At 48.4% G+C, this 22,692-nt stretch overlaps 2 protein-coding genes across 2 annotated transcripts in view; one reads left to right on the top strand and one right to left on the bottom strand.

Annotated features, from left to right (window-relative positions):
* Window positions 1–22,692, top strand: part of CANX (calnexin) — a 59,024-nt gene that overhangs the window by 10,060 nt on the left and 26,272 nt on the right. The gene's annotated exons all lie outside the window — the stretch shown is intronic.
* On the bottom strand, window positions 827–13,017 carry LOC143166058 (leukotriene C4 synthase-like). Its single transcript, XM_076350089.1, is given in 8 exon segments — window positions 827–1,023; window positions 1,413–1,494; window positions 1,729–1,799; window positions 2,862–2,961; window positions 3,787–3,853; window positions 3,855–3,958; window positions 6,814–6,917; window positions 12,950–13,017. Coding segments are annotated over 8 exon segments (693 nt in total). The 5' UTR covers window positions 12,988–13,017; the 3' UTR covers window positions 827–896.

A 22,692-nucleotide genomic window follows, 5' to 3' on the forward strand; every position in this document is an offset into this window, starting at 1 on the left:
CCAGCGGGGACCACTGTTCGGTGCTGAGCGGCTCAGCCCCCAATCCAGGAGCTCGGCACCTCTGAAAATCAGCTTCTCCCTACTCGGAGCTCTCCTCCCGCGGGACGTAGTGTCGCAGGCTGCGTTTCACTGCACGGCGGGGAAACCCAGGCAGCCGCCTTGTGCTCAAACACTCGTGTTTTTGTTCTCTGCTAATTGCAGACCCACAAGGAGTCACCCAGCACAGCGAGCTCAGTGCCTTTTTATTTGTGCACGTTGTCGCTCAGCAGTATTCAAAGTTATACATGCAGTAGTGGTTATGAGTTTGCGCAGTCTGATTTACAATACCGCCCACAGGCAAGGGCTAATAACCATTACGAGGGCACTAATAGACTTTTGCACATGTTGGTGGCTGCTCCTGTTTATCACTCTCCTCTTTTGTTATACCTCAGCCCACATCTGGCTTCAAACAAATGCCTTTCTTAGGTGTGGGCCTTGGAAAACTGGCATGAACTCGCGTTCGGTGCCTGGGCTGAAGGCAGAGCTGCTGGAGGAAGGGGAACACATGGCGATTCCCTGGGGCAGCTCACTGGGAAGCTCAGGCTGAGATGAGTTTGCTTTTATGTGTCCGGTTTTCCTAAAATTCTCCTTGTTTTGGAGCGTTGTTGTTTCTGCATCAGGCATGATGGAACTGCCAGATACGGATCACTCAGCACAAAGAGTGCCGTGGGGGAAAAATACCTCCTGAAGAGCTCAGCAGTTTGTGCTGGTGCTGGGCAGTGGGGAGGGAGGTGTTAAAAACTCAGGTGAGGGTGGATTTGTTGCTTGTGCTGTACTAGGTACAGCCAGTCTGTTACCATGGGCAGGAGGGAGCAGGACTCGAAGGCGAGGACACTGATGAGGGACAGAGGAGCAGGTCACGCGGTGAGAAGCTGGAGGATGTTCAGCCCCACGTAGTGAGAGAGGAAGAAATGCAAGATGCCCAGGGTTGACGCTGCAATGAGAATCCAGAGAACTCCAGTGCTAAAGTATATCGGGGCGAGCCTGGCAGGAGAGAGGGAGCCTGCTGAGAGCGAGCATCGCTGCTCTCACCCGGGAACAGTCCCTTCCTCCCTGGAGAAGGGACGTGGAAAGGCAGCCCCTGGCTGTCCCCTGTCCCCTGCGTGGGGTCCCATGCCTGGCTCCTGCCTCGAGGGAGCACACACCCCCCCGCAAGGGCTCAGGGCAGCTCCAGCCTTGCCCCGTATCTGTGTTTCTGGCCCCAGTCCCGTACCCATGCCCACGTTATGCCCCAGGGAGAGCTTGGCAAGGCTCAGTCATGCAGGGACCCCGAAGCAGCCAGAGGGAGTCCCAAGCTTCCCCAAAGCACATTATGTTCCCAAATGCAAACCCCCAGGGGTTACCACGTACTCCAGGCTGGCAGAGGCGTTTACCTTTCTGAGGACGATGCCCTGTAACCCATAAAGTAGCAGTAGCGGGCGTAGAGATAGAGCAGACCCAAGGCTGCAGCCAGACCTGCAGTTGAGAGAGATCACAGTGACCATCTCCAAAGGCTTTTTAGAGCTACTTTGAGCCAAGCAGGTAGCCCAAAGTGAAGGAATAGAGGCTCTGTGTCCTCTGGCTCTACCCTCCCATCAGAGACAGAATTACTGCCTAATTTATTGTTCAGAAGGTGAGCAGGACCTGAGGACTGAGCCGGCACTCAGGGGAACAGATCCAGTGACAAACCAGGTAACGGGCTGTTCTCACCTTGATGGAAGAAGAGTCCAGCCTGCCACAGAAGTGCCAGGAAAATGGGAAAATATTCGGAGCAGTTCACCCTGGCAGGAAAGAGGAAGGTCATAAACAAGGGAAAGGAGGAAGATCTTCCTTTTTTGCTTCCCTTAGCAGTTTCCAGAGGCTGTTGCTTTTTAGAGCTGATGTCACCATAAAAACCTCCAGGCTTGCACCTTTCCCCACAGTTCCCGTCCCACCTTTATTCACAGGAATTAAACAGTGGAAGGAACTGGGTCTCCAGGGCACAAGAAATTAAATAAAAGATTACTTAGATTACACGGTCAGACCGTGCACAGAAAGGCTCTGTGAACCACCCCCACTGCTCCTTCCCAAGTGCCGCAGCTTAAACCCTGCTGTAAAAGCCCCAAAGCCCAAAGCCGCAAGGAAGGTCTGCCCCAGCAGGCTGCAGACACGTTGAGGATGAAGTGCCTCTTAAGCAGGTAAGGCCAGGTTTTGTGCAGGAGCGGGAGGGAGCACTTAGCTGTTTGGATTGTTCGTATGCCATGCCCTGTCTCCCCAAAGACAAAGTAGTAGGACCAAGAGATGCTGGATGAGGCTGAGTCTAGGCTGGCAAAGGAGCAGAGAAGGGGATGGCTGAGGGGATCCTGCTCCTGCTGCCCGGTTGCTTTCGTTTCAGTGCTCAGCTACAGCAAAAGGGAAAGCTTCCTCCCTCTCTGCCTCCCTCCCCACTGCAGCCCTAGCACAGAAGTCATGGCAGAGATGCCGGATTGTGGCTATCCCCATCCCAGCCCCAGCTGAGATCTCTCTGGGAGCTTGTCCTTCCCAGCAAGCGGGGTTCAGAGCAGGGCTGAAGCCGCCTGAGGCTTTGACACCGCTTGGCTAAAACCAGCCTAAGTCTCAGGCACCAACAACTATGTCTTTAGCAGCCCTTCACTCTACAGCAGAGAGTCCTGTGTGATTTCTGGTGTGTTTAGGACTCCTGAGCCAACCCAGTCCTGATGCTGACTCTTAAGCCCATTAACTTAACCCCGAGGGAGGTGAGTAACTGCTGAATTACAGTCCTGAGAAACGAATGGCGAAGCAGGGCAGGGGCAGTGCCATTAGACATGAGATCTGGCAAGCATCTTATAAGAGGAGTTTCTTACTGTGCTCGAAAGATCCTCTCGAATTCAGGTGGGCCTGAGATCTTTGGAGGAGAAATGCCAAACACCCTTCTAGCATAGATCACCTGCAGGAAGAAGTAGGCTGTAGCAAAAGAGAGAAAAGTAGCAGTGGTCAGGCCTCTGCTGGGCACGGTGGGGCCAGGAGACCGCCAGAAGTAGGGGCAAAAGATCTGTGGTCTCCTCCTAACCTTGCACCCCCGCATAGCAGAGAAAGCGGGATGAAAATCCCAGATACATTTCAGACAAGGAAAAGGAATGACCCAGTGCAACAGTGAAGCGAGGAGCATGCACTTGCGTACCACCAGCGGATATCTGCTTTCTCTCTTGTGTAATTAATAGATCATCTGTTATCTATAGAAATTGTTACACAGTTCAGATGCACTTTGTAACTGCCAATTTTAAGGTTTTTTCAGTCTTTAATTTTTTCCCCTTCTAAATCCTGATAGCTGAGTAGGGAGGGAAATGATGCCACAGATAAGCCGCCCAGACACAGAATTAAATTATCATGCAATGTGGAACCACAGCTGGGAGATGTTCCATGTGACCCACCATAGCCCGTTCCACCTTCCCGCACCGCAGTGCTCTTTGTATGCTAACGTCTACACGAACCTCAGGAACTGCTGCAAACCCATTTTTCAAAGAAAGAAATTCTACATGTTTGCTGAGGAGAAGATCTACCAAGAAATTTCTGAACTGAGGAGGGAGGTCAGTTCAGAGGAAGGGCTTCCCAGGCACTCCTTTTGTTGAATATGTTTCAAAACCCAGACAAGATATCAGTCCACTGTCTGAAAAGCGGGGAATTGCCAGTGCAACAACAGAAATGAAATATGGAAGTGAAAGGCAATCAGCGGAGGTACAGTAGACTGACCCAGCAAGTATTTGGGCATGTGCATCCGATGGTCCCTACCTTGCTCCAGGACTCCCAGGACTGTCACGGCAGCCAGCAGATGAATCTGATCCAACATATTGACTCTTCCAGACCCTAGAAAATCTGTTTTCTAGATCAGAAGCTCCTCTGGCCAGGTTTAGTCCTTGCTGATGTGGCAGTCGGTGGTGGTAGCTGGCAGCATAGGTTTGCTCTAATTGAACAGGGAAGATTTGTATGTGGAGCTTAAAACCAGGAGGAGTCCGGCTTGCCTGTTACCATATGCATTGTGGAAATGTAAATCGGTGGAGAGAGGTCCAACAGAGTATTTCCGTTCCCACCCACCCTTTTCCAAGAATGAGTTATGACTAAGTGGGAAAGCCAGCAGAGCACTAACGTGTGAGATAAGAGAGGGGAACTGGGAGCTGAATGGGGGGACAAATCTCAACAGCCCAGCAATCCACTCCCCCTGTGGGAGTTTAAAACCGCTCCTAACGAAGGCCAAGGCCAAACTGCAGCCCCGCGTGAGCTCCTCTGCACCACTCGAGCATCAGGACAGGCAGCGTTTCATGGTACATATCATTGCATGCACAGACTCTGGAAAATGTGCATTGGGCACAGAGCACGGCTTACGGCCACAGCACTGAGACGGCGTCGAATAAAGCCCCCGAGTGAAAAACCCACTGCAACTGTAAGACAGGATGTGACAAAGTGCAAAAGGTACAGATCTGGCTTGCACGGTGAGACTTTATTTGGGGATGGGTCCTGCAGAATGACTGTTGGACACCGAGAGGGTTTCAGAGCTGGCCCTCGTACTGGAAAGACCGGGAGCCGTGCATTTAAGGCTTCTCATCAATCCTCAGCCAAATTAACTCTCATCGTAAACACCAGAGAGAGTTCTGTCTGGGTAAAAACCTGAAGAATTCTTCAGGATGTAGCAAAAGGAAAATGATGTTTTCACATGTCAGGAAAGACCCACTCAGCAAATTCCTGTCTAACAGCACAAAGCTGGCATGGCTGCGAGCTGCTGAGACTGCCGGCTTCGTTTCCTTCCTCTCCCTTCATTCGAAGAATTTTCCCTTCAGACCAGGGAAAAAGGAAAGCGGGTTAAGACAAAGCGATTGTTAAACATCACTGTTACAGAAAATAAGATCAGATTAAAGCAGTTTACAGAAATCACATCGTATGCCTGATGTCCTTGATAGACTTTCGAAGAAGTAATAAGCTGGTTCCAGTTTTCTGCCTCTCTGTAAGGGATAAAGGCACCCGAAGAGGCTATAACAATGTCCCAGCTTAGTATTTCTCCAAATATCAAACACAGATACCACCATTTTTCAAGCACCAGCTGTAAGATTAATTCTTTCATCTCAGAATTGATCCTTTTTCATTCCAGCAACTGTTTAGAAATACAAGGAACATTGTGTTTTGTTTTCTCCCATTTAGCTGTCAAAAAAATGAAGGACTTTCCTGTGTCAGCTCAAAAAGGGCAAAGGTCTCGTGATGCCTAATGATGTTTGATTTCCCTCTGCTCTTGTCTGATTACAGCCCGCTAGCAGAAGAAAATGCAAAGCAAAACAACTGAACAAAAAAGATCTGAGCTTACACCTCCGTCGGATGACAGTGCAGCACAACCTGCATTAAAAGTGTCAAATATGTGTAAGGAAACCTGGGCCAGGAGGAGCTGTAAAGGCTGCCGTAGAGCACTCCTGCTCCCCAGATCATCATTAGGTGCAAAATACTTCTAGTATCATCTAGTGTAGTCTATAATAAAGGCTAGTAGAAACATGAATGAATAAACAAGCACAGATGTCTCTCTCCCCTCCTCCTCCCTCCCCCATAAGCATAATTTTTCAAGCTGTCTTTACCTCCTGAAGGGCACGTCTTTCTTGTCCCTGTTTGTCACCATCAGAACTCACCTTATTTTCCATTCTCACCCAGTGTTTGCAAGAGGTAGACACAAGTACCCTCCTCCCAGCACCAAATGCCCTTCAATGATGAGACTGTCACCGGTGGACAGCCTTAGTATCCTGCGGACCATGGTGGCCACCAGCATCCCTGTGTAGGGGATGCCACGGCAGGCTCTAGCTGGCAGACATGGTCCCCCTCACCGCCCCGGCCTCCGCCACCTTCCTGCCGTTTGCATCCGACCTAACGACTATGCAACCACACGGTGACTTGGATCACGCCGCTGATGGAACAGAAAACTCTCCGGTCCACAAAGGGAGACCTGCTTGCAGGCAGCTCGACGAGCCCAGCTGGCTGCACGGCTGCCGCATCCCTGGGCTCTGCAGGAGGAGAGGGGCAGGAAGGGCAGCCGAGGTGGGGAGATGGGGACAAGGCGTCACCGCTGTCATTATCTGCCTGCAATGACACTGGAATAAGCATATTGCAAAACCCCACCCCCCGAGGCTGACATGGCCTAATTTCCTCCTAAGCAAAGACAAGTTCTGCGGTCCCAGGCTCACCTTGGGACAGCTTTGCTGAGTGGGAACTAACGAAATGCTGTCCCCCTCTCCCACTCCTCGGCATGTACTCTGCTCTCCGGGTTACACCGTGTGAATGCGGCCCTGCATCATGGGGCAGCTGGACCTGGAACGGTCCAAAGTCCTCGCACCTCCCAGTAAGTCATCGCTAGAGGCATTTCTCTGTGCCCACAGTTGCTTTTGCCACCTCTTCCTGCAGCCATTAATCCTTTCTGCCTCCTAATTACCACTGTAGGGCAGCACTGTAAGATGGATTGCAACACCGATCAGGATTAAAAATAATCTTGGGAAGAAAAACAAGCAACACAAAAGGCTTGGAGGATTTTTAAGCATCCGCAGAGTTTGCAGTACCTATTACTCCCCAGGAGCAGTGGGGGAAGGAGAAGCCAGCAGCACTGAGTCCAGCACCGTTACGTGCAATAACATCACCCTAGAAATATATTTCATGAGAGTACAACAGGCCAAGAGCTTTCTGTTAGTGGAAGAGGGAACATTTTGCAGCTGAGCAACTTACCCTTCAGCTATGAAGCATGGAGGCGCCTCGTCCTTCCAATCATATTGTAAAAATACAGAAGTATTTTCTTACCTAGTTGGCACTTGTGCTTCCTTTCCCTTTGAATTCTTTTGCAGCCACTGAGCACATCCAAACCCGTGACCGTGGAACTGCTTGCAAGAACAGTTAGTGTCTTTCTAACAGCCACATAGGAAAAAAAGAGACGGGTTTTCATTCAAAAGAATTAAAAGCCACACAGAGAAAAAAAGAGGTTTTCTAGTTCAAGAGAATGAAAGACAGCTCCGCCCTGAGCACCTCAGTCTGTTCAACTAACAGCTCCCTCCGGCTGGGACGGTGGGGCTGGCAACGTGCCTTCCTGACCTCCCATGCCTGCAGAGACTTCTGTTAACTCCAAACAATGTGTTGAGATTTTCCAGGAAATCATGGATTTTGCAGCTGTAAGAGGAGGGACGGGCTAAAAACACAGCAAGAAAAGGCCAATTCATGATTTCATCCCTTACGAAGACGCAGTTGGCCACGTGTGGCTGTTCCTAGGAAGTGGGGACAGCTGCAGAGAATTTCTGCTCTGCGGTTCCCACCAGGGTTCCCAGCAAGGCATGAGCTGGCTCAGGTCTCCTGAGCATTTTGAAATGTGTTCTGGGTTCTGCATTTTGCAATAATGTTAAAAACTTTGCATGACAAGAATTACCATGTCTTCCTAAAACGTGCATCTATACGGAGGCTCCTCCTTTCAGAAAGTAAAGCAGCAGGTGGTTGGTTTTGCCAGCAACATCCAGGCTGGGATTATGTGAAGCACCCCTCGGAGTACAAACTCAGTATGTATCAGAGATGTTGATCTAGACAGATTTCAGACAGATATTCCTGAGATTTCCATATCTGTGCCATATCAAAGAGGCCACATAAATGTTCTCAAATGATTAGTTATAGCAAAACTTCTAAGGGCCAAACCAATCCCTGGGCTGCTTTTAACCCTCTGCTTGAATGTCACCGCGTGGAGCAGAACCATGGCCAAGCGCTCCTATTGACAGTGCTTCTCATCTTGGTAAAGGTGAAGGGCTTCACTTTAAAGATAAAACGGGAAAAACATTCAAAGCCATTTTCTAAAAAGCAAGGTGGAAAGCCGAGGCTTTGGGAAACTACATAAATGAGTGTATGATACTCTTTTAGTTAGGGATAATTTGGAGAAATTTTTTTTAAAGCTTTCGTCTAAAGGAGTTTGGTGAGCTTTATCTGTATGCATACTAAATCTGACTAGAGGGCACATCAGTATAAAAGCAATGCCAAAATTCTCCCCTTAACCCATCATCAAAAGGCACCAATACATGCGAATGAATAATACCCCTTCTTTTACGGTCAACTTCTGTTAAAAATATTAAACCAGGCAAATTAAACCCCTCTCTTGTCCTGCCTTGTCTCATGTTATTGTCACGAGGCAACTCCTTTCCATGCGTTTTGCCAATTTTCCTAGTCCCTTTTCAGCAGAATGTCAGAAATAGCAAATAAACAAAAAAGAACACCAGAAAGGCAACTACACTTCTGGCTAGCTCAAAGAAGAATGAATCTCTGGAGTGATAAGTGCATATGGCAGGGAGGGGGAGGATTTCCCTTTGCGGAGGGACAAACAAGCCTTTCAAATATCTTTGGCAGCTTTTATGTTAACACACACTTAGTATTATCCTGTAATGATGTGGGGGAAAAAATTGCAAGGCTACAAGGCACATTGAAATACATCAAAGGGTGAAGAGTGGTCATGGAGTGCAGCTTCCCTTTCCCTAAATTATAGGGGTGAAGAAATAGAGCTATTTAGCTTTTCTATCTTGTTTGGACCAGAAAGCCGGATGCCGGCCAGCCCTGCCCGGTTATGGGATAGAGCTGGGCAGGACATCAAGAGGGGCTGAGCAAGGGCAGCTCTAAGGAGACATTTCTTAGGGAGGAGATTGGCATTCCTGATAGGTCTCCTGCGAAGGAGAGACCCTTGGCTTGCCAGGCATGGGGGAAGAGTCAGGGGAATTTGCCTGAACTGGGGAGGCATTGCTGTGTAGGGTCGTGTGTGCAGAGATGGGGCAGTCAGGAGGGTGGTGAACCCTCTACCGTTACGGTGACTTTTCACACCAAAGTCCTCTCCCATGCAGGGTTAGGGGAAAGTTTCAGGGAGACAAAGGAGGTGGTCTGGGGGGAGGTCTGCAGGAGGCGGAGTGTGATGTGGACAGAGATGCAGGCAGGGCTGCCCGCACTCAAGGCCAGCTCTGTAAGCGGGGACCACACCGCTGGGAAGACGTGTGAGCTGCAAAAAACTTCTGTGGGGGCTCCCTGGTTTGGTTGGGAGCTGCATGTAACCTCAAGCCCTTGCACTCGTATTTTGCCATGGCCACCGGCATCTGGTCATATGCCTTGACCCTGAGCTTGGCTTCCTCAGACATCACTCATCGCGATGGGCTGGCGTGGCCGTCTCTGAGCTGTGTCTGTCCTGGTCACCCTCACTGGAGCTGTTCTGCTCTCCTTGCTTAGCACTGCGGGACTGCGCCTGGTGGGACCCATGTCCTGCTGAGCGTCCTGCCCCATGTTCACCCTGTCCATTGCCCCGGGCCACGGCTGAGCCGGACAAATGCGAAGGGTGAGACCACAGAGTCTCCGGCCATTGGCATGGGACAAGGGATGAGGCCTGCCGAGGAGCTCGTGGTGCTGGGGCAGCTCAGCTGGATGCTTTAGGAGATGGATGTTTCTGTAAAGCTTCTCTGATGTCAGTGGTGTTAAAAGGTTTTGAAATACATTTTTGGAAGGAACCAAAGGCAGATGCTGCAAATGAGAGCGGGTCATTGTTCGTACTGTTGTTCTTTGAACTCTTTCACTCTCACACCCCCAGAAGATGCCCTGAGCGATGTGCCCAAGGGGACGGGGCAGCCAGGCAGGGAACGGAGCCTGGGTATCAGGTGGGCTGCCGCGGCAAGGGGTACACACACTGTGCTGCAGCTGCGAGGCTGCAAGTGCAGCGTAAGCAGTGTGAAGAGGCTGCCCGGGTATGTAAACAGCTGAGTCCAGAGGAACGTGAAAGGGCTCTGTCCCTTCTCCTGTCTCCGAAGGAGAAGTTAAACAGAGCCGGCCTCGCGTCTCCTGCTGGCACAGGACCAGGGAGCCGGCAGCAGCCACGGGTCACGGGGGCAAGATGCGAGTCTGGGAGTGGATGGGTTTCTGGTTATTGCCTGTTACTTCTTGTAGCTTTTGTGTGTCGGAGCCTGGCCGAGGCTGAGCTGACCTGAGCGTACTCGACAGTGGTGGCAGCTGCTGGGAGAGCGGGGCTGGGAACAGGCCCTGGGGAGAGGTGCCATGGGAGCGTGACTCCTCCGGCCTCACGTCGAGCTCAGACGCAGCATGAAGGCTGACCCTGCTCTGCTGTCCACCAGTGTGGGCAGGTAACTCCTATCCCCAGCGTCTCAAGTTGGGGGGCACCATTTAAGGTACCAGAAGTGGAGGCTCCTTCTGAGCCTTTCCCTTTCCGTCCCCGCTCCTGGCTTGCAAAGCTGGGCCAAGAGCAGTCCCAGAGGGGCCACTGGGACCAGGCACCCATCCTGGCATCCGTCTTCTTCCAGCATCTTCTGAGCAACTTCAGCCTCTCCAGCTACGGGGGTGCTGGCCCACAGAGGCAGGCAGGTAGGGGCTGTGTCATGGGAAGCCAGGACAGACAGACAGACAGACAGAGGCTCTAAGTTAGAAAATCTTGCTCTTCCCAGAGGCCTTTGAGAAGCAGTTGATGAGTTCATCAAGGACAGGGAGTTTTCACAAAACGTGAGAAACTGCCTCTCAGCAGTCACAGAGCGGTGAGCAATCCCATACTGGGACAAAGGAATTGCCTTAAAACCAGCTGGATTTATTTTTAGGGTGTGAAATGGTTGCATGATGCAATTGTGTAAAAGAACAGAATGACCAGAAACAGTGCTAAATACCAAACTTGCCTACACACCCTTGCTTTTAACCACTGGGAGGCTGAAATGGCAATTAAGTGATGTTACTTTGCAGGCTATCTGCCTCCTGAAAGCTGGAGGCCAGATGGATGTTGTCTATAAGTGCTCTGACAAGAAGAGGATTCACCGAGTGACACCAGGCAGTTATTGAGCTCCTGGTTAGAGCTGCACTACCTGTACCCTGGACCTCTGCTGGGGAAAAAGGCAGAGAGAACCTCCCGTAATTTGAGGATTTCTTGTAGCCCTTACACAAGAAGTATTTCACCGCTTCCAGTTTCCTGACATAATTCCACTGCCCTCTTCCAGCGAGGCGCATTCAATGTTTGTTTTAAGGAAAACTTGCTTTCTTAGTGATACAAATCCCTCACAAGCCATCACGCTTTCAATACGCTGTCTGCAAAACATGTAGACTTACTCTTTTTGATTTGTGCCTGTGACGGCAATAAGCAAGATGGACAGTACTGGGACGTGGATCCCGCTGCCCATTGCATCACGCTTAAGCAAACCCATTTTCCAGCATCCATCTAACTGCTCCACGCTGCACAGGACTGGGATGCTGCCTAATAACTTTGCTCGGTAGCCACTTCCATTAAGAAAATTCTCAATGCCCAAGTCCGTGCTCAATGCCCCCTGGCTACGCACGCTTCTGTCTGGAGGACAGCATTCATCCCCTACCTCTGTGTGATCAGAGTAGCTTTTATCCAGGGTCTGGCGTGGCAAAGCAGAGTTGAACACAGCACACAGGAGCTTGGTCTTTGGTACTTGAAAGCCCTGACATTAGTGCTGGTCATCGCAGTTTTACATCACAACTTAGTCCTTTTGTTTAGCACCTGCAGAGATCCCAAACTGATGCTATGCCCCGTACAGTTTCAGTGATTACATGTAACAGCTTGTGCACTTTATTCACTGCCTTGGTCTTCTCATCCTGAATACCCCTCTTAAATTTTTGGCTGTTGCTATAGTTCTGCAAATACCAAAGAATAATTTGCCCAGCCCTTTGAGTGGACAAAAGAGCTCTGGTATCTGTGTGATAACTAGGATTTTGGCAGCAGGAATAACAGCACTAGAAATTAAAAAGAAAAGCAAATTATACAGGAAAGGGATTTAAGGGAGCTCAATCTCAAATTCCTGCAATTGCCCAAGAGGAGCACTGGGGTCTCACAATCTATTTAAAAGATCTTTCACTAAGCCACGTGCCACAGAAAGAGAATTAGCAATAACCCGTATGACTGCTCATCATTTGCTGATATAATCCAATGCTATAAGGATATTGCCTGGGCCAAGGCAATCAAACAGCATTTTAATTCATTGACATCACCAAACCAGTAATTGCTTGCTGTTTATAACTGCCCATCTGCCAGACTTTCTAGTGCAGGCAAGACTAGAAGTGATAGTTATGAAGCAACCAGAGAGCTTCTGGGACTGGCTACAGCCAACCAAGCAAGCAAAATCCCTTCTGAGGTAGTTACCTGTAGCAGTGAAGACAGGCAAGAGAACAGGGACTTTAGCTTGAACCTCCATTTGGAAAAGTGTGTCTGGAGGAGAATGTGGATGCTCACCTACAAGGGCATTTATTGTACACTAACTTTAAGGATCAGTCTCACCTTTTCTCTAAAGAAATGCCAACAGACTATGCTGCAAGGAAAAATCTTTTGTCTGATAAATAGCAGGATGGATGTCAAGCAGACAATAAGGTCCTTACAGGGTTATCCTTAATTCAAGTTTTTGTGGGAGGTTTTATGAGGACACTACTAGTTTCTATAATTTTTAACTTCTGTCAAAGAAGGATGTGGCTATTCAGGAGTATACAATCCAGTCTGTTGGTACAGGACTTATCAGGGACCAGTGTTTAGGTTATTACTAAAGCAAACAGAAAAATCTCCACCCATAATTTCCAGAGGTTCAATATTTACAATAGATTAACACGGTCAGCTGCTATCTGCAGAGCACTGAGTGTGAAGCTGTGTACGTTTAGATCAAGGTGCATTTGATCCACTTCCATATGCAGGAGAAAAGTCAGACATTCTGTGTGCAAATCGGATGGACTTAAAAACGGGAGGAAAAAAGCTGTGCTTTTCTCCTGGCTGAAGAGACAGACAGTCGCAGACAACCAACAGCTTTTCACGGCTGTGTCTTGGTAATGAAAAAGAGCCTGTCTCTCTGGTGCGGAGCTGTGTGAGCTCCTGTCTTGACTTTAAGGACAGGCAGAAGTAGTGATGTGCACAGGTTGCCTGTACCGTAGGGCTCACCTTTTAATCCACCGGTCCGCTCCTGGGCCTGGTGTCATTAGGACACGTGGGGATGCCACTGGCTAAGCTGGAAGCAGGCTCAGTTTTTCAGTAGACATCAGGCCCTGCAAGCAAAAACAGATGCAGTGCTTTCCAACAGTTGTCTTTTGTAAGAGCTGCACAGATAAGTCCATTGTTTATATAATCCAGCGTGACTATGGCTACTGTTAAAAAACACACAAGCTGAAACAATAAACCTAACTAAATCTAATCTTCAATTTGTAGAGACCTTGTGGCAAAATAGATTTCATAGATCTTGACAAGGCAACCTCAGCTTTGTGCCAGTGTGTCCCTTTTCTTTGTTCAAGGTGAGCTGGCTGGTGATGAGTAACACTCTTATTGCCAAAATCATTTGCTTCACAGTATTTCTGAGGCTCTTGAGGTGTGCACCTCTTGTCCTGAGTACAAAGGCGGGAGCTGCTCAGTAGCCCTCGAGGGCTGGATTTCTCTCCGCATCGCCCTGTGCTAGGATTACAGCGTGTTCCTTCCTTAGAATAGCACCAGACTACACCTTCCCAAACACGGCGCAGAGGAGAAAGTACCTCGCAGCTTTCTAACTCCCCACAGCAGGGCTGGGGGGGTCATCCCACTGCAAATGAGACTGCTGCCTTGGAGAAGGGCAGTCAGTCCCCCAGGAAAACGCTGGGGGAACAGGGACCCCACAAGGTGAGGCGTCGCTGAGCCCCAGCCTCCTGCTTGCTGGGGATCAATTGGAGCGGCTGGCTCTTGGGCAGAAGGTCAGGACTGAGCCGAGCCCAGCTCAGCCTGTGAACGGTGGCTGGCCCAAACAGTGCTGGGAACAGGGCTCCTCAGAGGAAAATGCAGAGGTCAGACGCGCCCTGGCCCACCCCTTGGATGGTAGCAGAGTTACCCAGATCAGAATAGGGTATTGGCAGCCGAGCTTCCCAACTTTTGCACTCCAGAACAGAGGCGCTAACTAAATATAGGTGTTTCCCCAGCACAGCAGTCTGGGGCAGCCGTGCTCTGAGTCACTCTGAGACTGAAGCTGTAGGCAATGCTTTCCAGTGCTGTGATAAGACAGCCTGGAAGTGACCTTAAAAGCATCACCCGAGAACGAGCGTGAATATGTTACGCTTGGTTTTCACTGGGATACAGCCAGACTTTGTCATGAACCGTATTGTGTAGAATAGGTACAATCTTCCAAGTAAAATGTGATCTACCTCTTCCAACTCTACGCTGAGTGTTCTCTTCAGTTAGCCATATAGAAGGGAGACATTTTATGCCCACGACTTGTTTTGCATTTGTATCTGTAAATGAAACTTTCTACATAAAGCCATGTCTAGCATCAGTAATGTATTAATCACACAGGCAATGATTTCTGTATATAACTTTGTATTAGTAGGGACCTCAAAATAATTTCCAACTCATGTTATTAATCACCCTTTTAATCTCAAATCAGCAGGGGGGCTTTTCCCACCTGTTCTGTTTTTTGAAATATTATTAATCGATAAATGGCTCTGCTTCCCATCTAATTATGTCGTATCTGATGCCTGTGCATTATTTTTATGGCTGGCTCAAAAGGTGGGCAGGAGAATGTCTTGAGCTATGCAAGCTCGTTCTTCAGATAGGCTCTTCTGGGAGCAAAGTCCCCAGTGAAAAGCAGACTGTGAGGAGGCCACTGCAGAAAGCTCTTGAAAATCCCACTCTTGGAGGCTGAATAGGGAATCTCACGGTAAGTGTGCAAAACACAGAGTGCAAAATAAAACTTGCTTATCCTACAGCGCGGTACCTTGTCCCAGGAGAATCGCCCGCTAGAACCAATGACGCCGTTCCCCTGAAGAGGGTCACAAGGCAGGCTCTCTTTTTTCCTTTGTCTGGGGGCCCTGGACTTGCGTGGAGCAGAGCGCCTTTCACGAGGTGCTGAGCAGCCCTGGGGTTGCAAATCGCTGTTCTCCGCTGCAGGGCTGGCCCAAAAGCTTTGCATGCTCGTCTCTGAGGAGAGGCTCAGCAGTTTGCAGGAGACTGATGTTTTGTGTAGTGACCCATTTCTCCTTGTAAAAACAGCCTTTTTAAATGATTTCTGTGGAAAGGTTAATCTTTGTACAGATGATGGCAATTTAAAAAAGTTAAAATTACTCCCCCAAAAGAAAAGTTATTTTGATTACTTTAAGAAACTTTTACAGATGCTTTTAATTCATTTTATATCTGTGGCCATCTTGTCCTTTTAATGTTTTCTTCTTTGTTGCAGTGCTCTTTAAACAATATAATTTTCTCTGTTGTTGCAAAAAGGAAATGCTAGGACCATAGTCAAGTTCGCAAGGACAGGTCACAACCACACTATGAAGGGCATGTTTCACTGCTGATGTATAACCTTGCCTGATTTGTATTTTTTTCCCTTCAGTAATGGGAAAGTTTCACTAGGAACTCTGGAGAAGATATAATATGAAATCACTTTTTACATGAAAATCCATTTTTTCTGTGTGGTATTCCGGTCTTTCCAAGAACATTAAAGTTTTCACTGCTTTCTGTGTTCAGCACTCTGGAAATGCATCCATCTCAAGTGCTCGTTTGCAAAGGCCATTCAAACAGAGATTGTCTTTATGGAGCAAAGTACAGAGTGGCTGGGGAGTGGGTGCTATGGATTCAGTTAAACGTTAGCTAGTATGACAGTAAGAAGCTACCGAGGTTACTGGACCTGATCCAAGGCCCAAAGGTGTCGGTGGGTTTCTGCCCACGGGCTTTACTGAGTTTTGATTCCAGCCCACAAAAATAGTGCAGAAATTGCGGTGACAACCCTGCGATTTATCAGAAGAATGAAGCAGCCCTAATTGCTTTCTTGGTGTGGACGGAACCCAAGGCTGTTGTGTTAAAAACAAGAAGAAAAGTAATTCCTGGAGCCTTACTGCATATAGCACGCTGCTACTAACCGAAGTAGGGAACAGAAGCCTCTGGAGTTGCTGTTCTAGGGAAATCCCAGCAGGATGCTCTCCTGACTTCCCCCTGATCCAGCTAAGGGAGGGTGGTGGGCTGGGCACGACATTGTCCCCCCTGTATGGGCCACATAGGAGGCAGCAGGTCAGAAGCTCCTGGGCTCTGCCCATCACAAGGATACTTGTCTCTCTGTTACCCTCCTCTTCTCTGACTGCAGCTACACAAACCTGGGGGATGCGCGGTAATTCCACAAAAGGAAATGAGAGCAGAAACCCAATGGAGTGCATGCCCAGAAAGGGAGGACTCCGGTCTGCTCTGTCCCCCAGAAACAAGGAGAGCTTGGGCTTGTTCTCTGAGCAGCTGGGAGATACCCCCAGGTCACGGTAACAGGAGAACCCACATGGCCACTACCTGGCTTGTTACATTTCTCTTCAGTAACAGGAATGTTTTATTCAAAACAGTAGAAAATAAACTGTGGGGAGAAAACAAAACCAAGGTATGCGCTGCCCTCCAGGTATGGCATTACTTGCCACAGCAAGAGCACTCCCGCTTGAAATAATCTCTCGCCTCTTCATTACAAGAGGGTGACAAGAGTGGGGACTCTGACTCCTGAGGGGTTTTTGGATGCTTCTGACTGCTCGATTGCATTCCCCGCTGGCCCAACCCAGCAAGTAACTGCGTTGGGTCTCAAAGTAACACCCTGCCCTCTCGCCTGGAGGTGACCCAGGTTCCCAAGCCACAGGGACGTAACGGTTCGAGGAAGGCAGGTCGCAGCTGCGCACGATTACGGCTGTGCGGGCTCACGACATCGGCCTGAAGGAGAGCCTGTCTTGGGCACAGCGATCCCACACATCTTTCCCTGCTTTCTCGACCTCTGAGCTGCTCTTAAAGAAAGAGGTGCTCAGGGCCTTGAGGATTAGTTCTTGTGCCTGAGCTTTAGCCATGCGCCTTCCTCTTCTGCAGCTCAGGGAGCTGCTCCAGGCTTACCTTGTGTTTTGGTCGCTGGCTCTTAGAGGGATGTTAGTTATTAACAAAGAGAGGCTTACAGCCCCTGGTAAACCTGAACTCCATCACTACACAGAACAGCAAGAAAGCACGGTTGCATGTGAGAGCACCTGAGCAGGGGTTGCTTACTGGTAATCCTTCACAAATCAAGCTTTCCATACAAAACCACTAACTCCCTCCTTTTGAGCAAAGCTCAGGATTTGATATGCTCGTTTTCAAGAGGAACAACCTTTTTTCCAGAAAGCTTAAATTTAGATCTTACCTCACGAGAGGAGGTCATACGTGTGTTTCAAAGGATGTGGAGAAATAGGACTTTGATGTACAAAGCTTGCACACAAAAAAAAACCCCACATTTTTTCTTGTCACGTGGAATTTTCATGAGGTCTTTACGAAAAGATGCTTCCCTCTTTTCAGCTTCTTATTTCACTTTGAGGTTCCCTTCCTGCAACACAGACCAGAGAATCCCATTCTCATAAATGAGCCTTTTTAGTGAGCCCCAGGTTATCCTGATTTCGAAACATCATAGTGAGCAGAGAGCTGGATCTAATTTAGAATCTTTTCTTTTTAGCTTTCCACAATGTCAAATTTTTATCATTAATTTCACATCTTCACGTCTGCTCTCTGCACAACCTCCTCCTTGCTTTCCACCTCTGGGAGGAATTACTTTGATTTACTTGCGCTGCATTCTACCTCTTTAGCACTGCCTCCCCTCTCTCCCTAAAACTGCACCACATGCAAAATATGTTAATCATAATGGGGCGCAAATCCATTTTCCTTGGTCTTTCACCTCAACAGATCTTACACACTTAAGGAGCACCACATCCATAGGAGCCATTTATCTGAGCACAGACATGCAGCCACTTCAGTGGTGAGAAACGAAACTGGGAAACAACAGTCGGTAACAGGCATATTGAGGTGTGCGCGTCTGTCTGTAACTCTTGGTTTACTCCTGCTTGTTCAGCCCTAGATCAGGAAGTAAAGAAGTCAATCAGAAATGCTCAAACCCGTGCCAGGAAGCAAAATAACTGTGCTACAACATTCAAGCACAGGGAACTTGTCGTGGTTTAACCCCAGTCAGCAACTGAGCACCCAGCCGCTCGCTCCCCCTCCCCAGTGGGATGGGGGAGAGAATCAGAAGAGCAAAAGTAAGAAAACTTGTGGGTCGAGATAAGAACAGTTTAATATTTGAGATATAATAGTAATAATAATAATAATAATAAATTGTAATGGAAAGTAAAACAAGAAGAGAGAGAGAGAGAAAACCAAAAAACCCAGGGAAAGGAAAAAAAACGATGCAATTGCTCACCACCTGCCGACCGACACCCAGCCAGTCCCCGAGCAGTGATCGCTGCCCCCCGGCCAACTCCCCCCAGTTTCTATACTGGGCATGACGTCCCATGGTATGGAATATCCCTTTGGCCAGTTTGGGTCAGCTGTCCCGGCTGTGCCCCCTCCCAGCTTCTTGAGCACCTCCTCACTGGCAGGGTATGGGAAGCTGAAAAGTCCTTGACTTAGTAAAAACACTGCTTAGCAACAACTAAAACATCAGGGTGTTATTACATTATTCTCATGCTAAATCCAAACCACAGCACTGTACCAGCTACTAGGAAGAAAATTAACTCTATCCCAGCCGAAACCAGGACAGAACTCAAGAGATACAGAGCGCCAGCCCTGTGCTGCCTTGCAAAAAATAGGAAGAGAGAGTGACTTTAGGGCAGCGTGCTATGCTACAACTGAGAAGGCTGCCTTTAATTGTCTCTTCTTTCCCAAACTTTCTGCATAGTCTCAAGGAAGTCAAATTGTCAAACTGTCAGAGATGTCTAAACCCAGAGCTACACACAGCTCTCCAGAGGGCCTTCAAAAATCACCAAGGGGCTTAAATCTCTTGGGACTTCAGCTCCCACTTTGTCACATAATGATAAAAATTCTTCTCCCCACTCCACCGCAAGGTCCTTGGGGACCACAGCAGGGGAAAGCCGTGTCTGTTCAGACAGAGTTTATCGTGTAGTGGGAGGAGAAAGGGATCTCAGCTGCTTTTCATTGCAAATGAGACCTGTCAAATCCTGAGCTACCTCTGCATGTTGTTGGCAGTTTACGGACAGAGAAGCCCATCCATTTCCTTTCCAGGATGAAGACCTGACCTTAGTCTTGAAAGCCGGGGAGTAATCTGGGAGGAAGGGAGGCAATGTTTCCTCATGCTACCCCAACATCTGGGCAAAAATCATGGAGGGGAGGTGTACCTGAAACCCAGTCCCATTTCACCCGCTGCAGAGCACAGCTGCCCATCTTCTTGGTGCTGCTTCCCCCAGTCAAGAGTAAGTTGCCAGGACCCCGCTGGCCTCTCCAGCGGGAGAAGCTATTAACCCCGGGGAGTGCGACAGACCCTGTTAGACAGAGAAACACCCCATCTGCACCTGGCTGAATCCGACCTGCCTGCAATCACAGAGAGTCTCTATGTATCAGGACGGCTCTTTTCTCTCATTCAATACAAAAAACTTACAGGCTTACACACTGTAACATCCGCACCCCTTTATGTAGGAATTCAAACCTCTGGGGTGCTGAAGTTACTTCTTCCCCTTTTTATTGGCAGATGATTCTGATTAACAGGTGATGCAGGCAACTTTATACCATGCTGATTGTCACTGGTTTGCATGCAATTTTTTAAATAAATATTATTAGCCTCAACAATTCAGCTACTTTCTTTCCAATTACTCACGTCCTCAGCGAGCCCCATAGAAGAGAAATATGCTGTGCAAAGGTCCCCTTATCTCTCTCACCTATCAAAGACAGTCCAGGTGTTTCCATAGTCAGCAATTCCTAAAGAATGATGAGCTTCATATCAAACATTTTTCCAGCTTCTTTTACCAAAGGCATTATCTAGTTTTAAGAAAGAAGAGAAGAAATGCAGTGGGGCCCTAGGAAGAGAAGCTTTTTCCTAAGTCATCTAGTCATGTCAGGAGAGGAAAAAAATGGAAATAAGATGCTTCCAGAGGGCCTGTGCTGGGTTACTTGTGTGTCTCTTCCACGCATACTTGAGGAGACGTTTAGCTACTGTTGGGTGCTCAAAGGGGGAGACAGGGTGAGCTGGAGTCAGGATCAGTGCTGGAACTGATAAATGAATGGCCAACAAGCTGAGAAAAGAGGGCGAGGGCTGAAAAAGGGTCACCAGTTCTGCAGGGAAGGCAGCGGGATGTAACTCAGCTACTGCTCTGATGAATGCAGTCAGGGTCTGTGGCTGGCAAGGAGAGGCAGCAGAAATCCCAAACTCTTTGCAGGGGTACCAGCCAGATCAGGGCAGCAACTGAACAGTACAACAATTTAGGGGAGCAGAGCTGGGCTTCACTGGGTGGCCAGCCTCCCCCTTCTCCATGAATCCCAAAGGGGCAGCTGCAAGGATGTGCTGAAAATTCATCACCTGCACTAAAAACTAGACGTAAGTAGCATACACCTGGGAATTTCCTCTCTCACTCTGCTGCTGCTCCTGCCTGCTTGTCTCTCCTCAGTGCTCACCCGCATCTCTGCTCTGATGTGGGAGTTGAGAAAAGGCGCTGCCATCTACCCAGCCCAGGCGGACCGCTCCTCAGCTCTGTCCTCTGTCAGGGAGGATCGTCATCTCTCCTGCCTCCCGAGGCATGTTCTCCAGTGGCAGAAGTACGGCCTTTTCCCTGCACGCACCCCCCCCCCCCCCCCCAAAAAAAAAAAAGAAAACAAAACAAAAGGGAAAAAAAAGGCACAGTTAGAGCTGGGTTTGTTAGAGAGCAATGGGGGTGGGGGAAAGTGCAGTTAGAACTGGATTTCTCAGGGAGCTACAAAGCAAAAGCAAAGCTGACATGACACAAAGGTAAGATGGTGCACAGGAATGCTGAGGAGAGAACTCACACAGCACACAAGAAATGAATGTCAGAAATGAATACTGACCTCAGAACTAAAAATAATAGCACGCTTTGCAACACTAAGCACAGTCTAATCCTCTTAACTGTTTCTTTCCAACCTCCCACCATCAGCAGCATGCTCTTCAACCCTCTCAGCCTGAATGCCTTGTTTCCCCCCTTTTTTATGACAGTGTAACTTCTCTGTTTCTGAGGTGGTGTCTAAAAGTACAGCTGTCTATTACAGGCCGTTTGGTTTAGTTCAAAGAATGTTTAGACTGGACTGAATCTGCTTCTGCTTCTATTTCTGGAAATCATCAGTCCTATGCATACAGCCCAGAAATAAAATGAACCGAAGTACGTGGGGCCTGCAGAAATAGGAAAATATTTGAGAAAAGTTTCGGTGGGGTGGGGCATCGTCTTACGTTCTCTATTTTTTAATTCTTTCCTGTGTTTGTTGCTTTTTAATGTCTCTTTCTATGACTGCCTCTATCCAGCTTCCTGTCCTTTCTATTTTTTTTTAATTCAGCTTTGTTCCCCTTTTGTAGTTTTCTCTCTGTCTCCCTCTATCCAGTTCCCTATCGTTGTAAAATCCCACCCTGCTCCTTCTCTCTGTCTCCTGTCTGTGTGTCTCTCATTCTCTCTGTCCCTCTCTGCCGTTCCTGTTGTCCTGCTGGGTCCCTTCCATCTCTCTCCCCTGCTCTGTGCCCCCCCCCCCCCCTTATCGCTCCATCTCCCTGTTCCTGTGGTTCTCCACTCCATCTCCCCATCCTCCTCCTCGCTGCGCTCCATTTCTCTCTCTCTCAACAACCTTGTGTGGTTCCCTGTCCCTCTTTTGTTCCTAGTACCCTATTTTCTGGCTCCCTGTCCCACACCTCTTCTCTACCTCCCTCTGTCCTTCCTCTTCCCTCTTTTCCCTCTGTTCTGCTGCTTCTGGGCACTGAGCCTTGTAGCCAACTCACTGCCGGGATTTCTGATGTGTGTGAAGGAACAAACCTTTGCTGCCTCCTTTGCGCTCCTGGATGTGTTTCCAGCTGCTGGGCTTGGGGCGAGTGGCTGTGGTTGGGTCCAGGGGAGGGGGTGATGTGCCCGACGGGCTCTATGAAGAGCTGTAAAGCAGACCCTGGTTTAGTAATCATGTTAAATTTAAGTTGGAGATTTTTCTGAGTTTGCCTCAGATCTACATCTTTATATTCATAAAGGGAGGAGGATCTCTGATTCTTTTTGCTGCCTTGTAAAATGGTATCAGAAAACAACCTCGAACAAAAACCTATCTAGGATTACAGAAAGCTTGCAGCTCAGTCCACTTGTATCTTGGATAGGGGTTGTCCAGCGGGAACAAAAGGAAAGACCCTTGTCACTGAGTTGATGGACAGATTAAAAACGTACCTGTCCACAGGACAAAGTCTTAGATTAAAACATCCCCAAATAACAAAGGAAGCTAATGATGTGCTTTTATAAAGTAAGGCAGCGATTGATTCCAGTTCCACATATAGACACTTGCAAAAAGGAGAGTCTAATGGGGGAAACGTTTAGAATAAATGAAAGGAATGAACTGGAACTGTAAAACCAAAATAGTGAGCTTTTCTGATACGCACTGGATAGTTATAATCCACAGTTTCTAAGACGGCAAACGAGGGGGCAGCTCAGCTGCAAGCCTATTCATCTCGGCGGGGTTAAAGAATTCCAGCTCTTACCTAGCCTAGTTTCTTGATGAAAACTAAAGCACCATATTTTTGACTCTGGAATTTGTGTTTGAGAATAGCAACATTCCTTGAGGCACAGCTGATATTTTTATTAATCAGATCCATCTCTTCATTCCTCCTCATTCTTTCGAGTTTCCATTGAGCTTAGTAGCAGTTTGCCTTTATAATTTGATCTATTTCTTTCAGTTATAATACTTACCCCATGATTAATTCAAGCCTTGAGTGATAAGAT

Source organism: Aptenodytes patagonicus, chromosome 12 (genome assembly GCF_965638725.1).
Source record: "Aptenodytes patagonicus chromosome 12, bAptPat1.pri.cur, whole genome shotgun sequence".
NCBI lineage: Eukaryota > Metazoa > Chordata > Aves > Sphenisciformes > Spheniscidae > Aptenodytes > Aptenodytes patagonicus.